The sequence below is a fragment of the Penicillium paradoxum genome (assembly GCF_028828445.1).
Source record: "Penicillium paradoxum strain IBT 22861 chromosome Unknown utg000003l_segment0_segment0, whole genome shotgun sequence".
Taxonomy (NCBI): domain Eukaryota; kingdom Fungi; phylum Ascomycota; class Eurotiomycetes; order Eurotiales; family Aspergillaceae; genus Penicillium; species Penicillium paradoxum.
In genome coordinates, this window is record NW_026643181.1 from 1931152 (window position 1) to 1957147 (window position 25996).

A 25996-nucleotide genomic window follows, 5' to 3' on the forward strand; every position below is an offset into this window, starting at 1 on the left:
TGACATCTAAAGATGTTCTCCGATGGAGTCTAGATGGGATCCAGGTTGAGCTCGTGACCCCCATGAAGGGTGATGTTTCCTATGAAAGTGATATGCCTCCCCTGAGCGTCACTAGAACGGATTTCACTCTTGCAGTTTGTAGGTATCATGGTCAAGTAATAGCAAAGTTTGGACTTTGAAGATTGGAAAGATCGGAGTGACGAGAGAAAAGGTAGCATGGGCATTCATCTCGTGACCTAGATTAAGCGTTGCGGTCCTCACTCGCGATGCGACCTAATCCTACGAATTGCTTAGGCTTTACATGTGTTCTGAGCTCAACGAACGTAAAATGCAGAATTCGCGGTGTTTTCGTAGTTGGGAGGACCCACAGTCTATATCAAATCACCCCTTCAAGGCACGTTGGCACCATTCTGTTCGATCTTCTCCTGTCCTTGCTGTAACCAACCCTTTGGTGGTGCCTGCACCTCGAAATTCCAACCCAAGCTATCCTCAATTATTCCAGATTGTATACCCCGAAGTGTCCGCAGCAACTTAGCAAAAACCTCACCACCTTCCTTTCCAGTCCCACAACGATACTCAAACTTATCGCCGCGGGATCGCATCGTGATACTACCCACAGGCACCAACGCCGCCGCCGTGCCCGCAGCAATAACCTCATCGAACTCGCACAGCTCCTCATAAGAGACCCGTCTCTTCTCCGCCCGATATCCCAACGTACGCGCAATCTCCAACACCGATGCCGCCGTAACCGAGTCAATCGCATGCCGGCTATCCGGCTGAATTACAGTAACCTGATCACCATCACGCTTCACTCCAATGAAAGCAGATGTCGAGAACTCGTCAACCTCACTGCGAGTCGCACTATCCAAATGAAGCGTGATTCCAAACCCTTCACGACGGGCCCGTTCACTGTGTCGCACAACCGGCGCATAGTTTCCGCCAACCTTAGCATCACCAGTTCCATGCGGCGCACAGCGATCGAAGTCCTCGAGAATCAGCGCGTCGACGGCACTAGCTCCGTGATAAACAGCAGTCGGCATGGCAAACACCGCTAGTGTATATTTATCTGGTGGGCTCAATCCCAGCTGCGCAGAGGATCCAAAGAGCATAGGTCTGACATACATTGCCGCACCGGACTCGTGGGGCGGTACATACTCCGCGTTTGCACCGACAGCCAGCCGAACGCATTCGATGAACAGATCTTCCGGAACGGGTGGGATGGAGACCACTTCGGCGGAATGCTGCATGCGCTTGGCGTTGCGGTCCGGTCGGAAGATAGTGATCTTGTCATTGCCTGGGTGGCGGAAGGCTTTGAGTCCTTCGTAGACTTGCTGGCCGTAGTTGAGGCCAGGCGCCATCCCATGCACGGCTATGAAGGGTGAGGCGACGAGTTGCGGTTGTGACCACTTGTTATCTCCACTGTGGGAGAAGTGGATTTCCACATGGCCGTTGCCTGGTGGGAATTAAAATCTAAGGTCGTTTACGAGGTGGGGGGTTGCTTACCGTCCCTTACTTTGAAGCCAAGATTGTTCCAATCAATGTCAGCTGGTGGTGGGGGGAACATGATGAAGAAGTGTGTGGAGTGTAGATTCCCGGGAGGGCTCTGGCTTTTATATCCCCGGTGCCCGGGCTAAGGTTTTGCTGACTACAGGGCGCTATCTCATTCTGTTGCAGATACGAGGTGCAAGGTCTAGCATGTATGTTCAATAATAGTCCAGCTGAATAGCCATTGTGCGGGCTAGGGTTTAGCAGCAGCTGAAGAGGGTCTCGTCAAGCTGGGCGTAGCGTCGACTAGTCCCAAAAGGGAATCAGGCCTCCGATATGATTCTCACGACATTCATGATTCAGATCAGCGCACATCTCACCGCGACTTTCGCATCTGCTCGCTACGTCCAAAAGCAGTCACCAGGAAGACCTTGAGCCCACCGGGGATCTGACGCTGGGCGACCCTCTGATATAGATCCGCGATATTCTCGAACTCGTCCTCATATGTGAACATCCACGAAGGATCAATTGTTCCCTCGACTACCAGGTCCATGAGATATGGATAATACTATATTTTGTGAGCGGTCAATCGCGATTGAAACGCGAAAAGCTTTACCTACCTTTTGCGGCCACGTCTGGCCACCACGCACCGTCAAGGCTTTCTGCATCAAAGACCCAATCGGGAAATCATGTGTGGCGAAGAGCATATTCCCCATCAAAGCAACATTCCCACCCTTCCGGGTAGCCTTAATAATAGCTGCCAGCGCATCCTCACATTTTCCTTCAAGCCCAATCGGGGAACAAGCATGTTGAGGCTCCCGCAGATTCCAAACGCCACCAGTCTCAATCGACCTATCAAGACCCTGGTCTTGAATCGACAAAATATACTCCCCCACATCCGAACGCGCCCCCATATCAACAGACGTCATGCCAAACCCCTCCGCAATCCGCAACCGCTGCGGATCTCGATCCATAGCATAAACCGTTTTCGCCCCACGGAGCTTCGCCAGTCGCTGCACAGCCAGACCCACAGGCCCACATCCCCAAACACCAACGACATCGTTAGTCTGCACCTCCGCCAATTCGAGCGCATGCCAAGCCGTGGTAACAACATTCGTCAACCCAAGCAATTTCCGCGCATCGAGATGATGCGGCGCCCTAACACACGTTAAATCCGCGTTCGGGACGCGACAGTACTCCGCCTGGTTGCCTTGATACCCGCCGCAAAGGCGGCCATAGCCCAATTTCCCGGCGAGACGATACCCGTATGCGGCTTCCATTTCCGCGGATGGGTTGGTCTGGTCGCAGAGCGAGTATTCTTGTCGTTGGCAGTGGGGGCAGCTGCCGCAGGCGATGACGGGTAGGATGATGACCCGGTCGCCGGGTTTGAGGGTCTTGACGTTGGGGCCGACTTCGTCGACGAGGCCGATGGCTTCTTGGCCGAGGATATCGCCTTTTTCCATTGCGTTGTCGAGCTTGCCTTCGTAGATGTGTAGGTCGGAGCTGGAGATTGTGCAGTGGGTGATTTGGACGATGGCGTCGCTAGGGTCTGTGATTTTGGGCTTGGGTACAGCGCCTACTTTGATGTCTCGGGTGCCCATCCACTGTGCGACTTTCATCATTTTGGTGGGATCTGGGTTGTATCCCGTCGTCGTGACTGGGCTGCGTTGCGTACATTAGTTTGAGATGTGCTGTGTGGCGTGGGATTCATACCTGGTTATCACCGCTGCCATGACTGGTAGTCGTCCTTCGCCAGCACAAAATGACAATTGTAGTAAATCACCCCCAAGACATTCGCGGAATTATCAATCATCCTTCCAAAAATTGGGTACTCTGGTTGTTTGAGACCGAACAACGCCAACATCTAGGCAGATTGAGGTCAATGTGATATTACGCCATAACCGAGTGGCCAGAAAGGCTATAGCCGCATCGGAACGTAAGGCCGAGTGATTCCAGCATATATAGAGTCGATATGTACACATTTTGCAGAATTATTAGGTAGATCGTTTATGTTGAGTTGGTCTTTTACAGGGCTTCAATTGCACATTGAAATTTGTGATAAGTATTGGGTACAGCAGTAGGTATCATACACGGGTTAAAAATGTACACTGTCTTGAAAGAAGACAGACCGCAGCGCATGGATGCAAGAAACAGGATATCTTAGGAAAGAAGAAAACAAGGAGCAACAGAAAAAAGCTCCAAATACTCAAGTGGATCGCTGGGACCAGGGCTTGCGCAGTTTCACCGACTGGCCATTGGGCATGATGTCGCCCGAGTCACTGTCAGAATCATTGTCGCTGGAATCAGAGTCGCTGGAATCGGATTCACTGGAGCTGGGCACTTCATACACATCACCCCGGGGAGCTGGGGCGGGCTTGGCCTCAACTCGCGGCTTCGCGGTCTTGGCAGCCATCTCCTGCTTCTGGCTGCTAAGCATGTCCTTCAGGGTTGGCCGGGGTTGTCTGGCGACAGACTCGCGCGGGTTTGACTTTTGTGCCGCCAACTTCTGTGCACAGTCTTTCTCCTGAATGCGCAGCTGAGCAAGCTGGGAGCGGAGATTGTTTCGCCTGGCCATGTCAGCCTTGGGATTGGCTATTTTGCCCAAGATCGTGAGCATCTCAGTGAGGAGAATGGTGTGCTTGGGATCGGTGCTTTCCTGAAGCTTGCGTTCGATTCCTGCCTTCTCCGCGGCCTCTTTTCCTTTCTGCTCCTTCTCGGCTTCCTTAGCGATTCTTTTCGCCTCCTTTTCGTCTTCAATCTCCTGCCTCAACTTGGCCACATCAAACCCTGGGGGATAGACTGGCTCAACGTGTGACTGTGTTCCTCGAGCTGGTTCGGAGGTAGATTTGGGTGTCTTTTTAGTAGCAGTGCCGGGTGTGGAGATCGATGGCGTTCCGCGGGTAGGTCTGACAGCCGGAGTGGGTGTCTGCTGAGCCGGCTTGGGCTTGGTAGCGGCATTTCGTGGGGTGGCACTAGAAGGTGTCGCCCGGGTGGATTTGGAGCTGATTGCCGCATTACGAGGGGTGGAGCGGGCAACGGATTCAGAGCCCTCGTCGGCGAAAGATACGGATCGCCTTTCTGATGCCGGAGAATCCTTTGCGCGGATGGCGGACTTCTTCGTCCTCTCGATTGCAGGTGTTTCTTTATTCATAGAAGTGAAGGAAGACGAAGGGATGACCGTGCCATTACTGCTTGGGAACAGTGGCCCGCCGAAAGAGCGCTGAGTGGATGGTAGGTCTGCAGTTCTGGGAGAGTCTTGAGAGAAATCCAGCGCGACATGCTGGTTGCTAGGAGGACTCCTTGTAAAACCCAAACCGATGCCAGATTGCGGTGACTTGGGAGAGGCCTGCTCCTCGCGGATACTCGCCCTGCGACCTGGGCTGGAAAACGAAGGCGCACGTTCAAGTCTTCGCTTTGGGCTGACCGGAGCAAGAGGCAGAGTTGCTTCAGGTGCAGCAAGCGGGGATTTAAATTCGGACTGCCGTGACTGTTGGGAAGACACAACAACCTCAGGCACAGATCTCGGAGAATTGGACTTGGTCTGTTGCCGAGTTGAGGGGTGAGACTGTCCTTGACGAGGTTCTTTAACTGGAATGGGCTCTACAGAGCTCTGCTTGCGCTTGCGAGATCGAGTTTGGGGGAATGCACCGTTGGTCTGGGATTGCGAGAGATCCCGTGCTTCCATCTGCACATCACCATCTGCGTCAAGGTCGATGATATCCACGATATTGCTAAATTTCGGGATAGATTGACCAATCTGAGGCGTCGAGATTTGATCCTTGGGCCCACCCTCTTCACTTGCTTCGGATTCAGAGCCATCAGAACCAGTCTCTTCGTCTCTATTATCCTGCTCAATATTCTTCTTCTCCGGCTCATCTCTCTCGCTCTGGTCGTCACTTTCCTCGTCACTGGACTCATCGCTGGAGGTTATAATCTGCGCTTCCACCTGCTTCTTTTGCGGAGATCGCGAGACACTCTTAGTGGCTGCGCCATTGGTAATGCGCGCCTTGATTGTTTCCGTCGCGATCTGCTGATGAGCGGACTCAGACTCACTCTCACTGCTTGAGCTGGAGGTAGCTTCTTCGGTTGTTTGGGTTTGTTGAGTTGAAATGGCACGCGGGATAGGTATTTTGACCAGCTTTTGCGGCTTAGTCTGAAGCTCTGAGATGGCGGTCTCAGAAGCAGGTGTAGATCGTGATCGCGCGACAGAGGGACGTCGCTCGGCTGGTGACGGAGATTCGCCGAGCTCCTCGCTCTCATGCCTAAGAGGCGGCGTTCCCGCAATTGTAGGACCAGACTGCGCCGGCGGTGGGGTAGTAACAGGGCTGCGGACTTCGACGGAAGAAAGAGGTAAATCGCGATGACGATGCTCAACTGGTGACTTTTGTGTTGAGGGAGGAGGCTTATTAGTCGTAATTTCGGCCGAGGCGGGCGACTGTTCCAATTGAGACTGGGAGCGAGTCAAAGACCGAGATCGATTGCGCTGCCATCCGTTCTCGCTCTCCTCATCTTCTTCCTGGATCGCAGGGAACTCGCGCTCCATGGCTTCCTTTTTAGTCTTCGCCGCGCGCTTGTGCTCGTAGGCAGCGATAGCAGCATCCCAATCTGGCTCAACGGAGGGGAACCGCTCCGGAACAGCTGCAGTAGGCTTCTGTAACACACGAACTGAGCCACGCTGGTCAAGGCCATCGGTACGAGCTTTTCCATAGTCAACCCAGACATCGGCAACGGTCAAATCGGGGTGAAGATCGATATCTTCTTTCGTATCGTCGACGATCTTCTTAATTGAGAGAGGTCTAGCAAACTCAAAGGTTAGCAAGGCGAGTTCACCGGACTCGAGGAGCATATGTCATCTGACGAGGCGACTGAACACTTACTCTAATTCCGGGTGAAGCTTTCCCCAATGTTCCTGGATCATCCCCGCAAGGCCACCAAGGGAAACATCCTGCGGCTGTTCCAGAACCAACAGGAAGAGGCCGGGTTTCTTCACTGCTGTGGAAGCCGCGGATCCCTGACTAGACTCATCGGTGACAGACTTTCTCCCGCCAAGGAGGGATCTACCCCAACTAGAGCTTGAGCTTGGGGCCAACTGCTCCCTGGGAAAGACTTTAATTGAAAGCCGAAGAAACACCATCGCGCCAAAGTGTACGATAAGGGCTGAGGCGCATGCGGGTGATAGTATTGCTAGGGGCAATTAACGCGTGGGGGGAAAGAAGAGATGAGGGTGATCGTAAAGACTGGTCGAAGCCGGCAATGGGAGGATGGTAAGGAACAAATAAAAAAAAACAGATGTATCAAACATGCATGATCTCTGGAAGGAACAGGGCGCCAAACGCCAAAGGGAAGAGTGCAGGACGAGTGGGTATAGGAAGGAGAAAAAAAAAAGTGCGGAGGGAATTGAGCACGCGGAAGAAAATGGCGCGAAACAGTCACGTCCGCGATCCACTTATCAGTAGGGTCTACAAGTCACATCTTGGGGGCATTTCCCCGAAATGAGATACCCCCAAACAGACTGGTTCATTCGTACTGGTTATGTTCAAACATGCCTCGGATGTGTCTTGATGGTCTAGACTTACAGGCTCCTGCTCAACTCATTTTATCCAGATACATATCCTTGATGAAAAAAAGGTACAGGCATCAATTCTTCAACTATCTCCAAATATGATTCTTGAATTGTATCCCAAGCCAAACATCTATTCTATTCTGGGGGCACAAAATACCTCCGGAAGCGATCATTGCGAGTTAAATCCAACTCAACAATCACAGAGTGGCAGCTCATCAACAAGCTTGGGAATCTGTATGTCCAGAAATTGAGATATCCTTCAGGCAGTCCACCGATATTGTCCTTGAGGTGATCAGGCATATCATTGTAGTGATTGCGCTTGTTACGAAGAGCCCGCAGGAGATCCAGCATCCGCGACCCAGTGTACTTCCGCTGCTTGCCGAGATTGTCTTTGAAGTCTCGTGGTAGTGAGCGTAAGAAATCCATTTCAGGGCCCATTACACGTAGAGACACTGACTCCAAGCAGAGAAGAGAGTCAGACGGAGGATCGCGGGGCTCGAATTCGAAGTGGTCTGACACATCGCAGAGGAAACTGAGGCGGTCTGAGGGGGGGCCAGAAGAATGGGTGCATCAGGACAGCGCTTGCATCGGGGCTAAAAATCCGGGTCAGTAAAGTACATGTGGCGTTGGAGTGATCAATTCTTACCGTTGTCGGGGGTCCAAAGCCAACATCGAGCGGATGAGATCGTCGGCTTCGAAAGCATAGTCACCCAAGCGGTTCAATTCTTCCAAATCGAATTGACCCTTGACAATGTTCGCCTCGCGCATGAATTTGCCGTTCTTGTCGAACGGGTGGCTGCCTCGTGTCAAGACGTAGTAGAACACACAACCCAGCGAGAAAATGTCGATAGCCCGAGTAGCACGGCGATTTGTTTGTGGGTCTACCACGGCAGGTTCAGAGGATTCAGTGTGCTGTGATGCAAGAGACATGGGACCGTCATCATCTACTAGAAGCTCAGGGGCACGCCAGCCAGAAGTTCCAGCGGCGTGGGCAGTGGTGGCCCGGAACGAGCTTTGATTGTCTTCCAGTTTCTTGCACAGACCAAAATCGGAGATCAGTAGTCGCAATGTCTTTGATACAGTGCGGCCACGCGGCATAGCGACAAGAATGTTCTGAGGCTTCAAATCACGATGGACGATCTTCAAAGAATGTAGATAGCGGACACCCTGGGTGATCTGTCGTAGCACATCAGGTAGATCTAAGCCGGTTTGAACAAGTTCCGGGTAGTTGACAGGACGCTCAATCACATCCTGCAGGGATGCAGGACAAAGCTCGAGGCCAATGTACAGGAACCCGGTGGCTTGCTCACGGCAGAAGTATCGAATCACATTGTGGTGGTCATCACTTTCCTGCAACAGGCCTACCTCGTGGGATGCAATGTCATAGAATTCCATCAACATACGCTTGACGGCTACATCTCGACCATCGAACGAGCCGCGGAAAACCACGGTTCCATGACTGCCATGTCCCAGCACAATGTCTGTGAAAACTTGAAGCCGACCAATGCGAATAACACCATCCATTTCCATGATCTCATTCGAGACCGACCGGGTCATCTGGACAGATGCCTCAAGTCGGGGTTGGGTCGCCAGCCGGTTGACTTGCTCCACGGCCTGGTCCGCCCCCTCAGGGCCATCATTTTCACTGCCAGGCTTCTTGCGACGGCGGTGTGATTTTCCTCCGCGAGATCCACGAGCACGGGACTTCTTCTTGGGCTTTCCAGCCTCATCGGCGTCCTCGTCATCAGGACCACGAGATGGCTCACGGATCTGCACTCGTGGAGCGGGTTCTAGGGTTTGGTCTCGTGAGGCACGGGGGTCGTTGCTCCATCTAGGGTCGGGTCGTCCAAATCCAAATCAACAGTCACATTGGGAACTTGTTGGGTTGGCGTAGATGAACGTTTAATATCCGGAGCACTGCCGACATGAGGGGTAGATGGGGCCGATAGAGCAGGCTTATCATTCGAGTTGATGATGTTCTTGATGTCCAATTTCTGCTTGGCTAGATCGCGTAGATGATGCGAATTGAAGTATATGAACGTGCAGATGAACAGTAAAATCAAGGTCACGACGATATCCAACGCATTGTCCCAGCTCTTTCGAATGATGGCGCTATTTCGGAGCGCGGGAGGTAACGCCAGCTCAGAAGGACTGCGCAGAATATCGCGGGGTGTGTCGTTCGAGAGTTCGAAGGTGGATGAGCCAGCAATTTTGGGAATAGGCGATCGAATGATACGAGGGCCAGTGAGAGAATGAACGCCCGCCAATGCATTTCGCTGCTGACGTGCAGTGAGGCTCATGAGCGCCTGTCCCCGGCGGAAGAAGTCTTTGTCATAGCATTGCGCCATTGGGGCCCGACCGGTGGCCAGGGGATAGGTTTCCTCTGAAAAGGCATACCATCCACCTGCCTCGGTGCAATCGATGAATACACGCATGTCTCGTTCATCGTCGAGCGGTCCATAGTCGGGGTCCGGTGGCTGTAATGGTTGTGACAGGAGCACTAGCGGAGTTGACCCGTCTGGCGCATCTTTGTTGGCAGGACGAACCACATCAAAGACCCGTGCCACGGGGGATGAAAAGCGTTGGGTGTACCGAGGCCGATCCATGCGCGAGTGGTCGAATCCCAGAACAACACCATCATGCATACTGTAAATGTGGCTTTGGTCCATTGTCCTGTAGTATTGGCTCTGCAGGTCCATATCACGGTTGTTCGGTGCCCACTCGGAGTATTTCAAGGTGCAAATTGGATCCCCAGTCTCCGTGTTTTGTATGGCGACGGCATATTCCACCCGACCAAGAACTAAAGTGCCGGAGGTCGACTCACACTCTTCAGAGTCTGAATCTTCTCCGTTCACCTTCCGACATTCGGGTGCAGCGGTAATTGGGCCGCGGGAACTGAACACCCGCAGAATGCTGCCCGTCCGAGCATCAATGGTGTACAATGTGGTTTCCTTCCGGGCAGTGTAGGTCACGGCAGGCTCGGTGCCTGAATAGGGGGTTTCGTCGACAAGCTGCTTGACGGTCAAGCCGAGCTTTTGCAGGCCGGAATCTGGAGCGGGGCTGTAGATGTAAAGGCTGCCATCTTGGCTGGGTTCGACGATCCAGAGAAAATCATCTTCGGGCTCTGTATCGTCAAAGCTGGAACGGTTCGCTCGGTGGTAGATGCTTTCGACCACAGGGCTGCTCGGGACCTCAAGGGCCCAACGGGCAGCCCCGGTCTTGCGATCACGGGCGTGAATAGTTCCGTCGACGGTCGCCAGTAGCACAAAATCCTCAACCTCCCAGTCCTGAAGGGACCGCGCGTGAAGCTGCGAAGCCAGACCAGCAGTGGTGCTGCTGGCCTGGACAGGAGGGGCTCGAACGGCACGGCCGGAGCCTGCCAGAGCCAGAGTCGCAAGGGCGCTCGCATCGTTGGGTTTCACGATGTATGGTGCAGCCACATGGGCTACATTTCGAATTGGGGACTCTTGTGCTAGTGGCACAGAGACCCGAGAGACAGAGTCATGGACATCTGGATGCTGCTGCGGAGCGACCAGGGCTGGCAGAAGGAGGAGTGCGACACTGGCGGGGAGTGTCGAACTGGCGCCCGGCAGCCGCCACCGCATTGTTGAACTATCAGCACGGAAATCGAGGAGTAGAGTGACGATCGAGGGGTTAAAGGAGGGAGTAAAGGGCGTTTCATAGGCCGTGAGAGAAGAGGGTTAACGGATCGAGTGAGAGTGTGGATCGAGTCGAGAATCCGGGTAGCGGATCATCCCCCACCCACAAAATAATCCAAATGGGAAAATGCTAGCAAACGAGGAACGGCCTGATGAAGATGCACGAGAGATGGTGAGAATGCTGAAGTCAATGAAAGGGGAGAGTCCAGGAGGCAGAGGGGATTGTGTGTAATACACGTGTACGATACAATTAATGACCAAGTTTTCCCGCCTCCACCCTCGTCACAGGAGATACCGGTGCTTTGGTCCACGCACGCCTTCGGGCTACTCTGAATACAGTGTAGCCTAGCAGAAGAAGAACATTCGAGACTTTCTCTCCGCTTGGCCTTCCATTGGTCTTTACTCCCTGTATGTTGTGCATCAACTGTATGTATCCCCCCTACAGAGTACAGAGTCCCTACGGAGGATTCCATGCGTGAACTCTTGCCACCGTCTTCCGTGTGAACGAGTCACAGTGGATCATTCATCCTGAGTGATCCCCAGCCTTTGACCCCCATGGTGGAGCTGACGCCCAGCCTCAGGGGCTAAGACCAATCAAGGCCGAAACCCGTATGCTACAAATGGAGGTCCAATGTACTCCGTACTCAGTACACGCTGTTACATGGGTACGCCCAAAATATGAGCTATCATGACAAGAGAAAGTTCATTTTCACCTAGACATCTCAAAGGAAAACACACTATGTAGATCCGAGCAGCGCATCCAACGCCGCAACCCCATCCTCGGGCAGTACACGCCAGAAGTGCCGGTGGAATGGGGGGAAAAAAAGCGAAAATTAGAAACATGAGAAGAAAAAGAAGAAGAAAAAAAAAGAATAAATGTAGATACAGATTGAGAAGGGTGTAAAAGAAGCATGTCGGGAGAATGGAAATATAGAACAGTGTAGGGATCACGTATGATCCGAAGAAAGACATAGGAAATCGCACACAAGCTTAGCCACCACGGATCATCCAGGTCACAGCAACAGCCCAGCCGGCGACAAAGACGACAGTCAAGATGCCGGCACCTGCCCGGTCACCAGTACCAATGGTATTCAGGATAGGCACATCATTGTCTGAAGAATTGGTGCCAGCGTTCGGGTTACTCTTGGAGGTACCACCTGATGACGAAGTCAAGGGTGCCTTGTTCTTGAAGGGAATCAGATTGGCAGAGAGGACACCCAGTACAGCCATCTGTTGCTCCAGACCCTTGGTTCCATCCCAGTCGGCTTGTTTGTACCAGCGAATACCACAATGCTGACCATCGTCACCACCCGAGCATTGCTTCGCAGCGGCTTGGGCCGATGTCCTTAACTGAGGGTAGATTAGGTCGTAGGTATCGGGGACGATTGTAGTCAGCATTCCAAGCCAGTTGGTGAAATAAGCCTTGAAGGTGATCTGGTTGCGATCGCAGTTGCCCAAGGGCTCGCAGGTGATGTCCGAAAGAATTTGTCCGGCGGCTCCATTGAATCCTTTAGTTGGGTAGAATTGCTGGGAGGTCTTAACGAGACCCACGACACCCTCCCTCCACTTTGTTTCAGTGCCATTGGTCTAGCGAGAGGTTAATATCAATGCGCGTTGGCTAGTATAAGAACCTCCAAGAGAAAAGCACTTACGTAGTTATGCATGTAGGCAGCACCACTGATGTAGGTGGCATAGTTGTAGGTCCATTGGAAATCGCCATGATCCGTACACTGAGTGCCGCAGGTGGTGGTATCAGCGATGTTCCAGTTCTTCTGCTTTAGGAGCGGGGTCGTGGCGCTCCAATCCCAAATACGCTCAGCCCAGTCGGCATATGTCTTGTTTCCAGTGTAAAGCGCAAGACGAGCCGAAAGTTGGAACAATCCTCCGTTCGAGATGGCGTTCTTTGTCAAGTAACCATCCTGGTAAGGCCAAATCTGCCAACGCATACCACCGTGGCAGCTGCTAGTATCCCAGCGAGGGTACTGAGTATTGAAAACACCCTGTGCAAGTGACACCCAAGAGGGCTCGCCCTCTCGTTCGGGGTAGTTAAGTTCCGCAGCAGTAATGGCCGCCAACCCCCAGAAGACTTGATCGTCGTTACCGAGATACTGACTGTAATTGGAGGGGAAGAAATTGTCGTCGCCCTTTTGCCAGTACATGCCTTCCTGAACGGCAGGAGTGAACTGGGTATCACCAGTGACCCACCAGTACAGGATGAGGGTCATGAACATGGAACCGCCCTCCCACCATGTGCCATCGAATTTACCGGGGATGTTCTTGGAATCGCGAGCGTCATAATAGTCCATCATCGTGGTAGCGACAGTTTTCGCCGCGGTTTTTAGAGATTCTGAGAATCGCACTATATTAGCCAAGGAATACGATAGAGAGGGGGGAGATGCATACGCTCGTCATCGATGTTCAACTCGAGAGCGACAGCACTCTGGACGACACAGGCGCCGCCCAGGAGCGTGGCCAGCCACTTGGATAAAATCATGTGTGCAGTTCAAACGAGCGTAGATGCCGACGTGGGAGCGAAAGTGGATGAGAAAGTAAAGGCCAAGGGTGGCCAAGAGAAGATGACGGGGTCTTAGCCCCGTAGCCGGTAACAGTACCGGGGTTGCAATGCTTCTGGACCGCTGCATCTAAGAATGCCTGTCAACTCTTGAGGTACTGCTCCTTTTCTTCCTATTTCTTTCCTTCTATATTATAGATATCGATCTAGATGGTATCTCTAGATTGAGTCTCCCTGACCCCTCGATTACTTACTGAATTACAGTAACCTTGGCCCTAAAAATAAAGCATGGTTAGACTCCGTGCCTGGCGGCAAATTGGAAGTAGGGAATGAAACAATAAGCCAAGCACTGGGCCATCCCTTGGCTTTTGCATAAGCATTACTCCACCTACTGTCTGCTCTGATAATCACCTCGGTACTCCGTAGTGAGTCCTGCGTACAATGGGATTATATGGCGTTAGACTGGGTACTCCGTCATTCGAACAGATCAGCCTATTCGACTTGGTGCCGATCTGGTCCGTCGCCCACCTATGACCCACGGATGAGAAGGTGATCGTCATTTTAAAAATGCAGCCAGAACACGGGAAAAGTATTAGTTGGCACTTGAACTGCTTCGCACTCCGTAGATGATGGATGTTTATGGCGTCTTCCGACTCAGTTCAGTCAGTATCGGGGGAATCGCGCTATCCCGTTGCCCGTGTGCTAAGCCTCGACCCGCTTTGGGTCTGCCGCTTTTGAGGGGCTGGAGGCCTGAATAATCAGGCATCGAGGGTCGGTCCCACACGGTCACCGGCAGCCCGGGAGGGTACCTGAAAGGTACCCAGGTATTTGCTATTTACTTGACTTCAGTTCACAGATGATTTCTGCCCTTCATTATGAAAGCGTTTTTATCGGGCTTGCTAAAATGAACCACTCAGCTCGGACGCTCTATCTACGCCGCCATCAAAAATACATGGAACTAAGTACTCCGTACAAGTAGATCTGCTGTACGGGATAGTGCAAGCAGATGTGTCTCTCACAGGTCTTTGCTGCATAAGCTATTTAGAAACCACTTACATACATACATACCTATCTGGGATGTGTGGGTGGATAAAGTTTCTATTGAGCTGGAGCCAGTCCTACTCCAGATCACATACGCAATGCAACTCTCATACGCGGCCATCCATACATACGCGGCCTGTCATACGCACAGCCCTGTTTAGCCACATAGCCACTACTCCGTAACAGAAATTATGTCTTCTTCACTAAGATAACTGCTGCCCATAGCGGGTACCTAGGTATGCAATAGAATTATGTCATCCTTTGTTTCTTCGCTCGTGTTGCTGGACATTTTAAGAACACAGCATTTCGGGGCCATGGAAATGATGCCATCCGACGACGTTTGTACCTATCTTGGTTTTGAGATACGAGAGATTGCGTGAGAGCAGAACTTCTTTTGGCCGAAGCATTTTCATATGAGACTCAAGAGCTTGAGGCCATGTGAGGTTCTAGAGTAGGGCCTTTCCCGAAGTATGATTCGCAGCTTACATGAGGATCATTGGGACTTAACTCAGGACCTGTACGGAGTAGATGTGATAGTGAGCTGAAAGGGTAAATCTTCAAAGTCAAGACAGTTATATGCAGGTACTGACCTATTCAGTAGCTCCCGAGGCCTAGTTTGTCAATGCACATGCTCATGAGTGCCTACGTGTAACCTATATACCTAGGTAGGTCCCTCCTGGAAAGCAGACAGGTCAACTGAGGCTGGATGCTTTTCACGTAGTCGGCCCCTTCTACGACCTTGCGGTGTCTTCTGAATCGTCCTTTCAATTGTGTAGTTTAATGTCTTTCTAGAAGCCAATTCTCTAAATATCTTCTTCCCTCAAGACGTATATGGTAGGAATAGCTTCCATTCGGAACTTTAATTTACCATAGGGAATTCGGGCATATTCTGGCAGCAAGTTCGATTTCGATCGAAACCAGCTACGTGGATTGTCCCGAACCCCAGCTTTAACACACTGAGTGGCTAATGGACGCTGAACAGACCGCCGCGAGGCATGACATAGATTGCTTGTCTGATGATCCAAGCCGACTCGTTGCATACATACTCCCTACACACAGACTAGATTGTAGCTTATATGTAGAATTATATGGATAGATCATGTACTTAGTTGAACTTCTATTGCACATTTTTTAGTTCTCTCGTAGAAAGAGTACAGAGATGAATTCATCCATGTCATCACAATCGTGCCCATTACATCCGGGTGCGTTGGCGGGGAGCCGAACGGATGATGTTGTCCACCCGCAGGAGAAGCTAAAGAATAGTCAGTACATATCCTGAGATTAGGGTCAAATGGGACAGAATGGTTGTTACATACCTCGGCTGCCTCTGACGCAGATGAAACCACCGCCTTCTTCAGCTTATAAGCCTCTACCACTCCAAGCTCACGCATATCAGCAATACCACCACCGGGTGTCAACAGGTCGAGACCAGAGCTGTTCATGCCGTTGTTGATGGCTGAGCGCAGGCGAGTGACCAGATCGCTGGAGTCCAAACCGGCATTGTCAGCCAGGATGGTAGGAAGCTGCTTCAGAGCGTGGGAGAAGGAGTCGACGGCAAGTTGCTTCTTGCCAGTGGTGTTCTGGGCGGCCTGTTCAACGGCCTTGGACATAACCATCTCGGCACAACCACCGCCGAGTGTCACGCGGGGGTCCTTGACAGTCTGCGAGAGGACAGCAAGAGCGTCGTGGAGCGAACGCTCGGCCTCATCGAGGAGCTGCTCGGTGGCACCGCGCAGCACAATGGTGCAGGCCTGGCCAGCGGCCACACCGGAGAACTTGATCAGGGTATCCTCACCAATGATCACTTCCTCAATGAGATCACATCCACCAAGCTTAACTTGATCGGGGTGGTCGAAGGTGGAGGCAATCTCACCACCGGTCACCAGGGCCAGGCGCTCAATGCCATCGAAGTCGGCGTGCTCGATAGACATAATGCCAGCCTCGGTGAACAGCTGCTCGGGCCAGTTGTAAATGAGCTGGCGGTTAACGAAACAGTTAATACCGTGGGCCTTGATGCGCTCGACCTTTTGGCGCATCTTCTCGCGCTCTGCCTTCTCCAACTCAGCCAGCTTGCCGGTCGACTCGACCTTGACACGGGCACCGAAGATCTTAACCTTGTCTGTGTCCATTGCTGTGTTGGCGACCAGGATCTTGGCATTCTCCAACCGCTTGGGCTGGTTAACACCAATCTTCTTGTCCATAATGAAGCCCTCGTCGAGGTACGAATCGTTCAGCTTGCCACCGGCCTTCTTGATAATCTGGATGTGGGAAAGATCGGTGGATCCCTTAAGACGCAGAACGGCTTCACAAGCCAACTTAGCGAAGTGATCCCGATCTTGTGACAGAACCTTAGAGCTGAGTGTTGTGCGGGCAATGGCGTGCAAGTCCTTGCGGAAAGCCTCGGGGTCCTGGCTGCGGTCGACCGCTGAAGCCTCAAGAGCAGTGAGAGCAGCCTTGCTGGCTATCCGATAACCTTCAATAATAGTCTGGGGGTGGATCTTCTTGGCAACAAGCTGTTCGGCCTCGCGCAGCAGTTCAGCGGCCAGAATAGTGACCGATGTAGTTCCATCACCGACTTCATCGTCCTGAACCTTGGAAATGTTGACCAAAACCTTAGCCGCAGCGTTATCCAAAGCGATAGACTTGAGAATCGTAGCACCGTCGTTCGTCACGAGGATATCTCCTGTGGAACTGCGAGAAGAATAATGTCAGTATTTCCGGGGTTATATCAGCTAATATGATTATCGATAGCTTGCGCACGCACGCAGACTGTAGGATCTTGTCCATTCCCTTGGGGCCAAGGGTACTCTTCACGAGGTCTCCGACGGCGATAGCACCGACGAAAGCTGAGAGACGAGCATTCTCGCCCTTCTCCTCAATGACATCGTCACCAAAGATCTGTGTGGGATTGCCGAAAGATGCCTAGGAGGGGTAGAGGTAAGCCAACGAACACACATATTTTCCACGCTTGTACAGGACAAACTGGGAGTAGCATACCATGATGACCAGCTGAATAAGGCAATCGACCAAAGATCAAATGTCTTGCTGGAAAGGTTGAATCAACTTCTCCTGTCAACAGTGGGGTGGGAAAGGAGAAAAGTTGCCCCGAGCTTCTGATTGGGTGTATGCCATCACCGCCCGCGATCCCTCTAGACGTTTCCTTTCTGTCTTGACGGTTTCCTCAGCTCCAATTGACCTTTGTACTTTTTGTATCGACAATGACTGACTCCACAGAAGTCGCTGAGGCCGCTGCGACCAAGCGGCCTCACTCCGCTGTCGAGGCCGAGAACAGTGAGTGGACTGCATCCCCGACATCGTCCAGACCGCTCCCTCGAACGAAATGTACTAGAAACTAACCGTATGCGACTGCTAGGTGATGATTCATCCGATGACGATTTTGGACCTGCACTTCCCTCAGAAGTTGCGCCTAAGAAGAAGCGCCGCAAGCTCCCTTTTGAGAAGGTCTACATCAATGCGCTCCCAGTCTCCGCACGCTACTCGAAGTCGCTTATGCACAAGGAACAATTATCCTATGTGACAGTCGCACCCTACACAGATTTTGTGATCACTAGCTCTGTCGATGGATTCGTGAAGTTCTGGAAGAAGATGGCAGAAGGCATTGAGTTCGTGAAGGAGTTCCTGGCTCACAAGGGCGAGATTCGGGGCGTAACCGTTAGCGCCGACGGCCGCAGTTTCGCGACAGCAGGAATTGACAAGACCGTTAAGATCTTCGATGTCATTACATTTGGTATGTCCTCCATGTGCTGTGTTAGTGGTTTTTTTCCTTGCTGACATCAGTAGATCTTTTGGCGATGTATACGCTAGACTTTGTGCCTCGATGTGTATGCTGGGTGCATCCGCGCGGCGCATCCCTGCCTCTGCTCGCGGTCACGGATGAGTCAAGTAGCATTATCCAAATATTTGATGGACGAGGCGAAAACCCCCAACCATTGCACACATTGAAGTCCATCCACCGCAGTCCTGTGGTGTCGCTCGCCTTCAACAATGCCTTCAACTGTGTTGTTTCAGCGGACGAATCAGGTATGATCGAATATTGGAGAGCTGGAGATGGATCTTTCGAGAAACCCGACAATGTCTTCGATCTCAAATCCTCAACAAACCTCTTCGCATTCAAGAAAGCCAAATCGGTGCCAACAGCTATCACAATCTCCCCGTCCGGCGAGCACTTCGCCACAGTTTCATTCCCAGACCGACAAATCCGAGTATTCGACTTCGCAACAGGCAAGCTTTACCGCACATATGACGAATCAATAACCACCATCACTGAAATGCAGCAAGCCGGAACGGCACCGTACGCGCTCGACGAAGTAGAGTTCGGTCGCCGCTTAGGCGTCGAGCGTGAACTCGAAGGGGAAGCCACCCGCAGCAAAGTAAATGTCACATTCGATGAATCAGGCCACTTCCTCCTTTACGGCTCCCTCTACGGCGTGAAATGCATCAACACCTACACAAACCGGGTTGTCCGGGTTTACGGCCGCGATGAGCCTTTCCGAGCTCTTAATCTCGCGCTCTACCAAGGGCAACCGCAACGCAAAGGCGTTGTGACAGTCTCAATGGCCGCCAGTAGTAATCCTCTCCTCCAGGAAGCCGAGGAACGTGACTCCATTCTGCTTAGCACAGGCTTCGCCAAGGTGCGCTTTTACATGTTCACCAACACCACGGATATCTCGAAATCCACCCGTGACATCCAAAACGAAAAACCAACTCAGGCCTCCACCGCAGTGGCAACTACCAAAGCTGCCGAGACTGGTACCGCCGCAATCCTACACACAACATACGGTGATATCCACCTGCGCCTATACCCCTCTGCCGCCCCACGCGCAGTGGAGAACTTCGTCACACACTCCCGTCAGGGCTATTACAATAACACTATATTCCACCGTGTGATCCGCAAATTCATGATCCAGGGCGGTGACCCGCAAGGTGACGGCACTGGCGGCGAGTCGATCTGGGGTGGTGAGTTTGCGGACGAGTTCTCCGTTCTCAAACACGACAAGCCGTACACGCTTTCCATGGCCAACGCTGGACCAAATACCAATGGCAGTCAGTTCTTTATCACCACGGAGAAGACGCCATGGCTGGATAATAAGCATACTGTCTTTGGCCGTGCGGTCCAGGGATTGGATGTTGTGCATAAGATTGAGAATGCCCGGACACATAAGGAAAAGCCGGAAGTCGATATTAAGATTGTCAGTATTAGTATCTCTTGAAGTACCAGCAATCTATCCGAATTGTATCATAATATACTTTTATATGGTATCGTGAAATGCGCAGCACGGGTTGTACTATGTACTCTGCCACTTAATCCGGCAGCAAAAAAAAAGTAAAACAAAAAAAAGCTAGGTATGAACGTCAAACCCTCGAAGAGTCAACGCAGTCGTCAAGAAATCCACTCCCAATACTCCAGGCCAAAAGCCCGAACGAACAGGAAGAAAAAAAAAAAAAAAAAAGAAAAGAGAGAACGGCAAAACCAAGAAGCACAGCATAAAACCCATTATCCGTAAGTAAACACCAGGAAATGCAACCATAGTATATGGTAAAATAGCGCACTGAGAGAAGATAGCAGGAAAATAACCCCAAAAGAGAAGAAAGAAAATCCAAAAGAAAACAATAAATTCTAAACCTGTCGGGTCTCCACATCACCCTGCCCTGGCTCGGGCTTCGTCAACCGTGTCCGCGATCCAGGAACTGGAGTGCTGATCTTGCCCATGGTCGAGCGAGAGCTATTGACTTCAGAGTCAGGAACAAGGTCGCGCGGCTGACCGGGCACAGGTGCCGGACCCCAGGTGGAAACCCGCTGGGCGGACTGAGAGGTGTTTAGCATACTGCTACTGCCGCCGTGGTAGAGATGTGGTCGCTTGGCGTCGTGGCGGCGTTTGAGCCATACGCCTACTACGGCGATGATGCTGAAGCCGATGACCAGCACGATGAGCATGATGACCCAGCGGTAGTGGGAGCTCCACCTGGACAAGAAGTTAGCGACTTGTTCGGGTGGGACATTGTCATTCGGCTTGTGTCGGAGAGAGAGATAGGAAAGCCAAAGTTAGACGTACCAGGACTTCTTCTCCTCCGTGCCGGAGGCAGATTTGGTCGAGTTTGCGCTGGAAGTGGAAGTGGAGGTTGCGCCAGCAGCGGCTTTGGTTTTTGTGGCGCCGGTATCTTTGCCACCGGAATTGCAGTAGTTGTTGTACCAGGTTGAGAGAGTGACTTGGTCAGCGGCGCTGCACGACGCGCAGATGCTGCCGGAGGTTTTCAGGCCCGTAAGCAGGGCTGACTGGCAGAAGCATGAGGTCCAGGATGAGGAGTCGCCTGATTCGCAGGACGTCTGGGCGTTGGTCAGGGTGGTGCAGGACAGGCCGCATTGTGGGAATGAGCTGGAGGCAGATGTGGGGAGGATGCCGTTGGCGGCGAAGGCGGAGATTATCAGAGAGAGGAGGGCCAGGAGGAGGAGCGGGATGCGCATAGTGAGTGACATTGTTGAGTTTGAGGTGTTCAAATGAGGGGGTGTTTGTTGGGTAGCGAATGTATGTGAAAAGGAGAGCCCTAGTCCCTGAAGGGTCGATTAGATAGAGACTAGAGAGGAACTCAGTCCATGCTGCGATGGTAGAGAATCAAAGAAATCAGCAGAGAGAGAGAGAGAGAAGAGGCGAGCTGAGATTAAGCCTAGTCGGGGCCGAAGGATGCCGATTTGACAATTTCCCTTTTTTTCCCTTTTTTGGGCCCTTTGGCCCTAGCCTATTTAATTCCACCTGGTAATTACCTTATTATTACTCTATTACTCTATTACTCTCTTCCTCTCTTACTCTATTACCTTATTTACGTCGTACTGAGGTACCGTAGTACTGTACCTGGGGGAGCCACTGGAGACACTGTAGCACCGCTTCCGGCCTTTGAATCGCAAACGGACATATCGGGCTCTCTGACATCTGAGACATTCCTTTTTCTGCTCCGTAGAGATGATCAAGTTCCGAGTTTGGTGAAGCTCTCGAAGCCTGTCAAATCACATCCGGCACGTCGCACCTGGAAACAGTTAAGATTGGCCGGAGCCACGTTGTCTATTTTGGACGCTAACTATTGACTTGGCTTATTTTGCCCTGCATGCAAGGGGTTCGGCCTTGCACTGACCAGTTTTGCCCTCTTCACTGTCTTCATTCTTCGGTATCTGCTTCTGTTATATCTCCGTCTCCCGTCCTGTCGGCCCTTCATCAAGCCCAAACAAGGGTCCACCGCGATCGGCAATCGTGATCATTGGATGAAATGAGACGTAGCTGTGGTGTTTCAGCATTCTCTCGAGTGGAGCTCGTATACGAAGTACGCTGTCCATGTCAAATCGAGTTTCACTCTATCATCTCTCGCCACATGTAAAGGCTATAGCGCAGAACAGAGACCCGTGCCAGACACAGCACATGTACGGAGTACCTAGGCACGGACTGTTGAATCTCCCCGTACAGCCCTTCTGTTCTCTTGGTATGCTCTTGGTGTTCTCTTGGTGTTCTCTTGGCTGATTAGGCGAGCTGGGGACCCGTCAGATTATCGTTCAATCTACGGAGTAGGCCCAATCGGCTCCATCGCTGTCCCTAGATCTCTGATTGCTCGATGACGGTTCCGCTCTAAAACATATCTCCCATCAACCATGGGGAAAAGGACATGTAAAACCAAGACCGAGACGAGAATACCTCTGCTGGCGGCTCTGCTCAACGTCCACACCACATGGTCAGCCAACGGGTGGTCATGTCTCAAGCCACAGCCAAAGGTACTCGAGACCGGAGAAATACCATGTCTCACAGTGGCCGTGGGGTGCAGGCGGTGCCATTTCTTATTGACGATCATATCTAACCATTAGAGCGACATGATATAGGGAGTAAGTCTCCAATGTGTCTGTAGTGAGAAGAACATAAAAGGTAGAAGACGAACGATAGAAAGCCAATTCGAGCGGGAAATGTTGGGGAAGAGACACTCCACCGGATTCCAGGGCTTCCCCCGCATCTCCCCTTCAACTACTCCAACACCCTCAATGCCCACAATGCCACCACGCCAACTCCTCTCGACCCTAATAACCTCCCTCAGCAACACCCGCTGGACGCTGACCCGAACCCTCCGCAGCGACAACCCCCTCGACCTAAACGGCGAGCTGCGCGGCACCGCAACCTTCACCGCCCAACCCCCCACCACAACCGCCGACCGCGACTGGCTATACTGCGAAGAAGGCGAAATACCCAGCAATGTGAGCCTTGGAGCCGCACAGCCCGGTCTACGCTGGACAAAGAAGTACATCTGGCGCCTGGGTGGCGATGGCGGACGCGTCAGTGTCTGGTTTGTGAAGGTCGCCCCGGGCCCGGAAGAAGCGGACTACCTGTTCCATGACTTCAATTTCGATTCGGAGACAGCATCGCAGCTGAAGTCGGAGACGAAGGATGCGCAGAAAGATCTCGGGGAGTTTGTTGCGCCGCCGGTGCCGCCTGCTGTCACGGCTGGGGAGACGGCTGTGCTCAATGCGAGGGGAAACCACCTTTGTATAAATGATATGTATCGCACGGCGTATGCTTTCCGCATTCGGCCTGATACTGGTGAGGTGCTTAGTTGGGCTAGTCGACATGTTGTGCGCGGGCCGAAGAAGGAACAAGAGATTGTTAATCGGTATGAGAAAGGGGTATGAATTGAGCATTGGGTCATCATAGAAGTGCGGTGCTGCTTGAGCGCATCCATGCCCAGCTACTGCTAAAAGTCAATGCGGGAGGTGGAATTCATCTACAGGGACTATGGCCATGGTGTATATAGCAATGCCTATATATTTTCACTATCTCGATGTGGCTCAGGGCTCTTCGCGCCTATATAACCCCGCTTCCGCTCACAGTGTGTAAATGAAATCCGGTCTCTGGTCGCCCAACAAATCAATCTGGCCCTGGTCCAGGCCTTCGATCAAGTGGTCGCGTTCGCCACGTCTGCGCTTGGCATTCTCACGTTGCAGCAGTAAGTACTGCACCACGGATCCTCCGAAGAGGAATAGGACTAGGTAGCCGAGCACCACACCATGGCCAGGGTAGTATCTGGGCTTATCACCATCACGGTAGATGTTAGATGAGACAATACCGTTGAGATTGCCCCAGCCGATGATGAATCCTAGAGAAACACCTCGTTTGTACACGCCTAGTGAACAGCCGAGTCAATTCTGCTCCACATAAAACGACGTTCAAGATAACGACATACCTTCTGTATTGTTACTAGTCCACGAAATTGTATTCGCAATGGCGGGGTAGATGCCCATGGCTCCGAGGAAGACTCCAGCGTAGCGGCCACCGGCTGTTTTACATCCCAGCAGCATAGAGAATCCAACCATGCCGAGAATAGAGACGGCCATATTACAGAGCCCACGTTGTCTGGTGCGATCTGCAATGAAACCAACTGTGATCGTCAAAACTGCAGCAGCGGCATAGGGTGGCACACTGAGCAGCTGCGCGCGAATCGAGCTGTAGCCTGTAGACGCAACCAGTTAGTCAACAGTCACGACAAATCAACATAACCAGTATGCAAACGTACCCTGTAGAATGTTAGCTGTGAAATCCTCCCCATGGCAATGGAATAACTCACGAGTTCGCTGATAATAGTAGGCACGAAAAGAGAGAAAGCATAAAGCGAGCCATCCGCTCCCATATATATAACCGCACCGGTGTAAGTCTTCCAATCCTTCACACTGGACCAGAAATAATCCATCTTAAACTCCTCATGCTCAGCACTCGACTGCTGGTCCATAGCAAGGCGTCTAAGCACGCGCTTCCGGTCGATATCCGACAAGAAGCTTGCCTGGTCGGGGAAATCATAGACACACCAAAACGATGCGATACCAATGACGATTGTCAAAATGCCTTCGAGAATAAAAATCCAGGACCAGCCCGGCTTGCCGCCCACGCCGTCCATCTTCGCGATAGCGGCTGCTAACAATCCACCGAAGGATCCTGCAAGAGCTGCGGCGGAGAAGAAGATTGCCATGCGCACGCCGAACTCGCAGCGCCTATACCAACATGATAGGAAGTATCCCACGCCGGGGAACAGGCCTGCTTCTGATAGCCCCAGGAACCAGCGCACTACCATGAGACCGGCGTAGCTTTTGACGAAACCCATGAAGGTCATGCAGAGTCCCTGGGTACATGCATGGTTAGATAGATCTTGGAAGACTTGGACGCTTTACTCACCCATGCAATCATGATTAGAGGAATGAATATACTTGGTCGTAACCGCTTGAGCAGGATGTTTGTCAATGGCTCGAAGACCGAGTATGAAACAAAAAATATCGTCAGGGTCAAATTGTATTGGGAGTTTGTCATGCCCAGATCTGTCTGGAGACCGACTAGCTTTGCATTGCCGATGTTTGTTCTTAAATGAGATCCGATCAGTTAGGGACTTTATTTTTTCCTGAGGATAACAATGATTCTCTTTCTTACCGGTCAAGGAATGAGACGAGATAAAGTAGACTGAGCCATGGAACGAGGCGAAGATCGAGTTTCCATAGTAGTTTGCGATCCTATATAAAATTGGGGTTAGGTCTCCGAAGAACAAGTGATGTTGAAACAACGTATGCGATGAAAACAGGAATTTAAGGGAAACTCACGATGGCCGCTCTTTCTTCATCACTCAATCCTGCATCGGGATCCTCGAACCCTGCTGCAGCAAGCGGATCCTTGGAATCCAGAATTTTCTCAGGGTCCGAAGAGCTAGAGCCCGGAGGTCTCTCATCGGAATAAGCAGCCATGATATCAATCTCGAGCTGATACACAAAGGAAGATGCTGCGCATTGTGCGACAATCCCTCAGCGGGCAGCGAGCTATTTAAGAACCGACAAAGGATCTAGCACCCTGTAATGAGGGGCAAGGAAGCTGGGCCCATGTCTGGCAATTGCTTTTGTCCTGTTGGCCGCGAGGACGTGGCTGGATCATGGTTACATTCTGCGAGCTCACGCGCAGGGGTTACTGCAGTAGTTTGGGTCTGATCATCAGTGATCGGCATCAATTAGTTGGGGTTGGCGTGGGGAAGCGCGTGGGATTCGATGGTCGAACCGTCCGATGGCAGATACGAGCGCTTGAGACGGGTCAGCATTGTTGCTATGTTGCAGATAGAACAGAGCACACGGCGTGTTGATTTCGATGATGCTCATATCGAGTGTCTAGGATTTCTCGTCCAGCGGAGTCCGGGGTCCGGGGGAGAAGAGCGGAGAATTGCGATCCTTCCCCCCCGCGTACTCCACCCGCGAAGCCTTCTCGGCTGAATGTGACGGGCTGCCAAGGCCGCACCTAACGGCCCACCTCAGAATCGTAAAGCCTAAGTTTGCCTGTGTTTGATGGTATGACTGCAGCTAGTGGCGCTAGACGATGCAAGATCTGGCCTAGTAGGAATAGCGAGATGATTCCAAGGATATTGATTGGAGCATTTAAGGCGGCTCGCGATTCGGCCGAGTAACGAAATATGTGCTAAAGCCTAAAGACTTAATCTCAACGGTCCGAAAGGCATGCGCTCGGGTAGAAACACTATCTCTTGCGGCCAAACGGCTTCCTGAGAGGGAATGCGTTGGTTGTTTTTTGTCATCTCCATTGCTCCGGGAGCGTACTTTGTCCCTGAACCTAGGCCACCCCTGTGAACCTTGTTCTTCCAGTTCCTCCGCATATCAAATATCCATTGGACACCATACTGGTCATCCTAAATTCGTGCTAATATCTCGAGGTG

At 52.0% G+C, this 25996-nt stretch overlaps 9 protein-coding genes across 9 annotated transcripts; 2 read left to right on the forward strand and 7 right to left on the reverse strand.

The window, feature by feature from the left end:
* Positions 1–389: 389 nt before the first annotated feature.
* N7457_002636 (Branched-chain amino acid aminotransferase II) lies at positions 390–3349 on the reverse strand (the record flags this gene model as incomplete). The annotated part of the gene is made up of 5 exons (XM_057173682.1): positions 390–1453; positions 1504–1607; positions 1866–2053; positions 2106–3147; positions 3210–3349. 5 exons carry the CDS (start codon positions 3347–3349, stop codon positions 390–392), a joined length of 2538 nt encoding a protein of 845 aa, XP_057033833.1.
* A 342-nt stretch (positions 3350–3691) lies between these two features.
* N7457_002637 (uncharacterized protein) lies at positions 3692–6619 on the reverse strand (the record flags this gene model as incomplete). Its single annotated transcript, XM_057173683.1, has 2 exons — positions 3692–6281; positions 6363–6619. 2 exons carry the CDS (start codon positions 6617–6619, stop codon positions 3692–3694), a joined length of 2847 nt encoding a protein of 948 aa, XP_057033834.1.
* A 564-nt stretch (positions 6620–7183) lies between these two features.
* ireA (bifunctional endoribonuclease/protein kinase IRE1) lies at positions 7184–10653 on the reverse strand (the record flags this gene model as incomplete). The annotated part of the gene is made up of 3 exons (XM_057173684.1): positions 7184–7580; positions 7695–8818; positions 8863–10653. 3 exons carry the CDS (start codon positions 10651–10653, stop codon positions 7184–7186), a joined length of 3312 nt encoding a protein of 1103 aa, XP_057033835.1.
* A 1044-nt stretch (positions 10654–11697) lies between these two features.
* N7457_002639 (glycoside hydrolase family 76 protein) lies at positions 11698–13201 on the reverse strand (the record flags this gene model as incomplete). The annotated part of the gene is made up of 3 exons (XM_057173685.1): positions 11698–12294; positions 12360–13054; positions 13111–13201. 3 exons carry the CDS (start codon positions 13199–13201, stop codon positions 11698–11700), a joined length of 1383 nt encoding a protein of 460 aa, XP_057033836.1.
* A 2157-nt stretch (positions 13202–15358) lies between these two features.
* N7457_002640 (chaperonin-containing T-complex subunit CCT2) lies at positions 15359–17330 on the reverse strand. The gene is made up of 4 exons (XM_057173686.1): positions 17258–17330; positions 17025–17182; positions 15577–16951; positions 15359–15512 (listed from the first exon to the last, which is right to left on the reverse strand). Exons 1-4 carry the CDS (start codon positions 17258–17260, stop codon positions 15453–15455), a joined length of 1596 nt encoding a protein of 531 aa, XP_057033837.1. The 5' UTR covers positions 17261–17330; the 3' UTR covers positions 15359–15452.
* A 148-nt stretch (positions 17331–17478) lies between these two features.
* On the forward strand, positions 17479–19491 carry N7457_002641 (WD40 repeat domain-containing peptidylprolyl isomerase; the record flags this gene model as incomplete). Its single annotated transcript, XM_057173687.1, has 3 exons — positions 17479–17551; positions 17634–18008; positions 18059–19491. 3 exons carry the CDS (start codon positions 17479–17481, stop codon positions 19489–19491), a joined length of 1881 nt encoding a protein of 626 aa, XP_057033838.1.
* A 407-nt stretch (positions 19492–19898) lies between these two features.
* Positions 19899–20756, reverse strand: N7457_002642 (uncharacterized protein; the record flags this gene model as incomplete). The annotated part of the gene is made up of 2 exons (XM_057173688.1): positions 19899–20244; positions 20335–20756. The coding sequence occupies 2 exons, from the start codon at positions 20754–20756 to the stop codon at positions 19899–19901; spliced, it is 768 nt and encodes a 255-aa protein (XP_057033839.1).
* Positions 20757–22295: 1539 nt separating this feature from the next.
* On the forward strand, positions 22296–22937 carry N7457_002643 (uncharacterized protein; the record flags this gene model as incomplete). The annotated part of the gene is made up of 1 exon (XM_057173689.1): positions 22296–22937. The coding sequence occupies one exon, from the start codon at positions 22296–22298 to the stop codon at positions 22935–22937; it is 642 nt and encodes a 213-aa protein (XP_057033840.1).
* Positions 22938–23129: 192 nt separating this feature from the next.
* Positions 23130–25028, reverse strand: N7457_002644 (Major facilitator superfamily domain general substrate transporter; the record flags this gene model as incomplete). The annotated part of the gene is made up of 6 exons (XM_057173690.1): positions 23130–23428; positions 23489–23732; positions 23819–24418; positions 24472–24652; positions 24721–24800; positions 24888–25028. The coding sequence occupies 6 exons, from the start codon at positions 25026–25028 to the stop codon at positions 23130–23132; spliced, it is 1545 nt and encodes a 514-aa protein (XP_057033841.1).
* Positions 25029–25996: the final 968 nt, after the last annotated feature.

Coding starts and splice junctions, on each gene's coding strand:
- N7457_002640 (XM_057173686.1), bottom strand. Junction 16,952..17,024: donor GACAAGATCCTACAGTCTGC/GTGCGTGCGCAA, acceptor TTCTTCTCGCAG/TTCCACAGGAGATATCCTCG. Junction 15,513..15,576: donor CTGCGTCAGAGGCAGCCGAG/GTATGTAACAAC, acceptor ACTATTCTTTAG/CTTCTCCTGCGGGTGGACAA.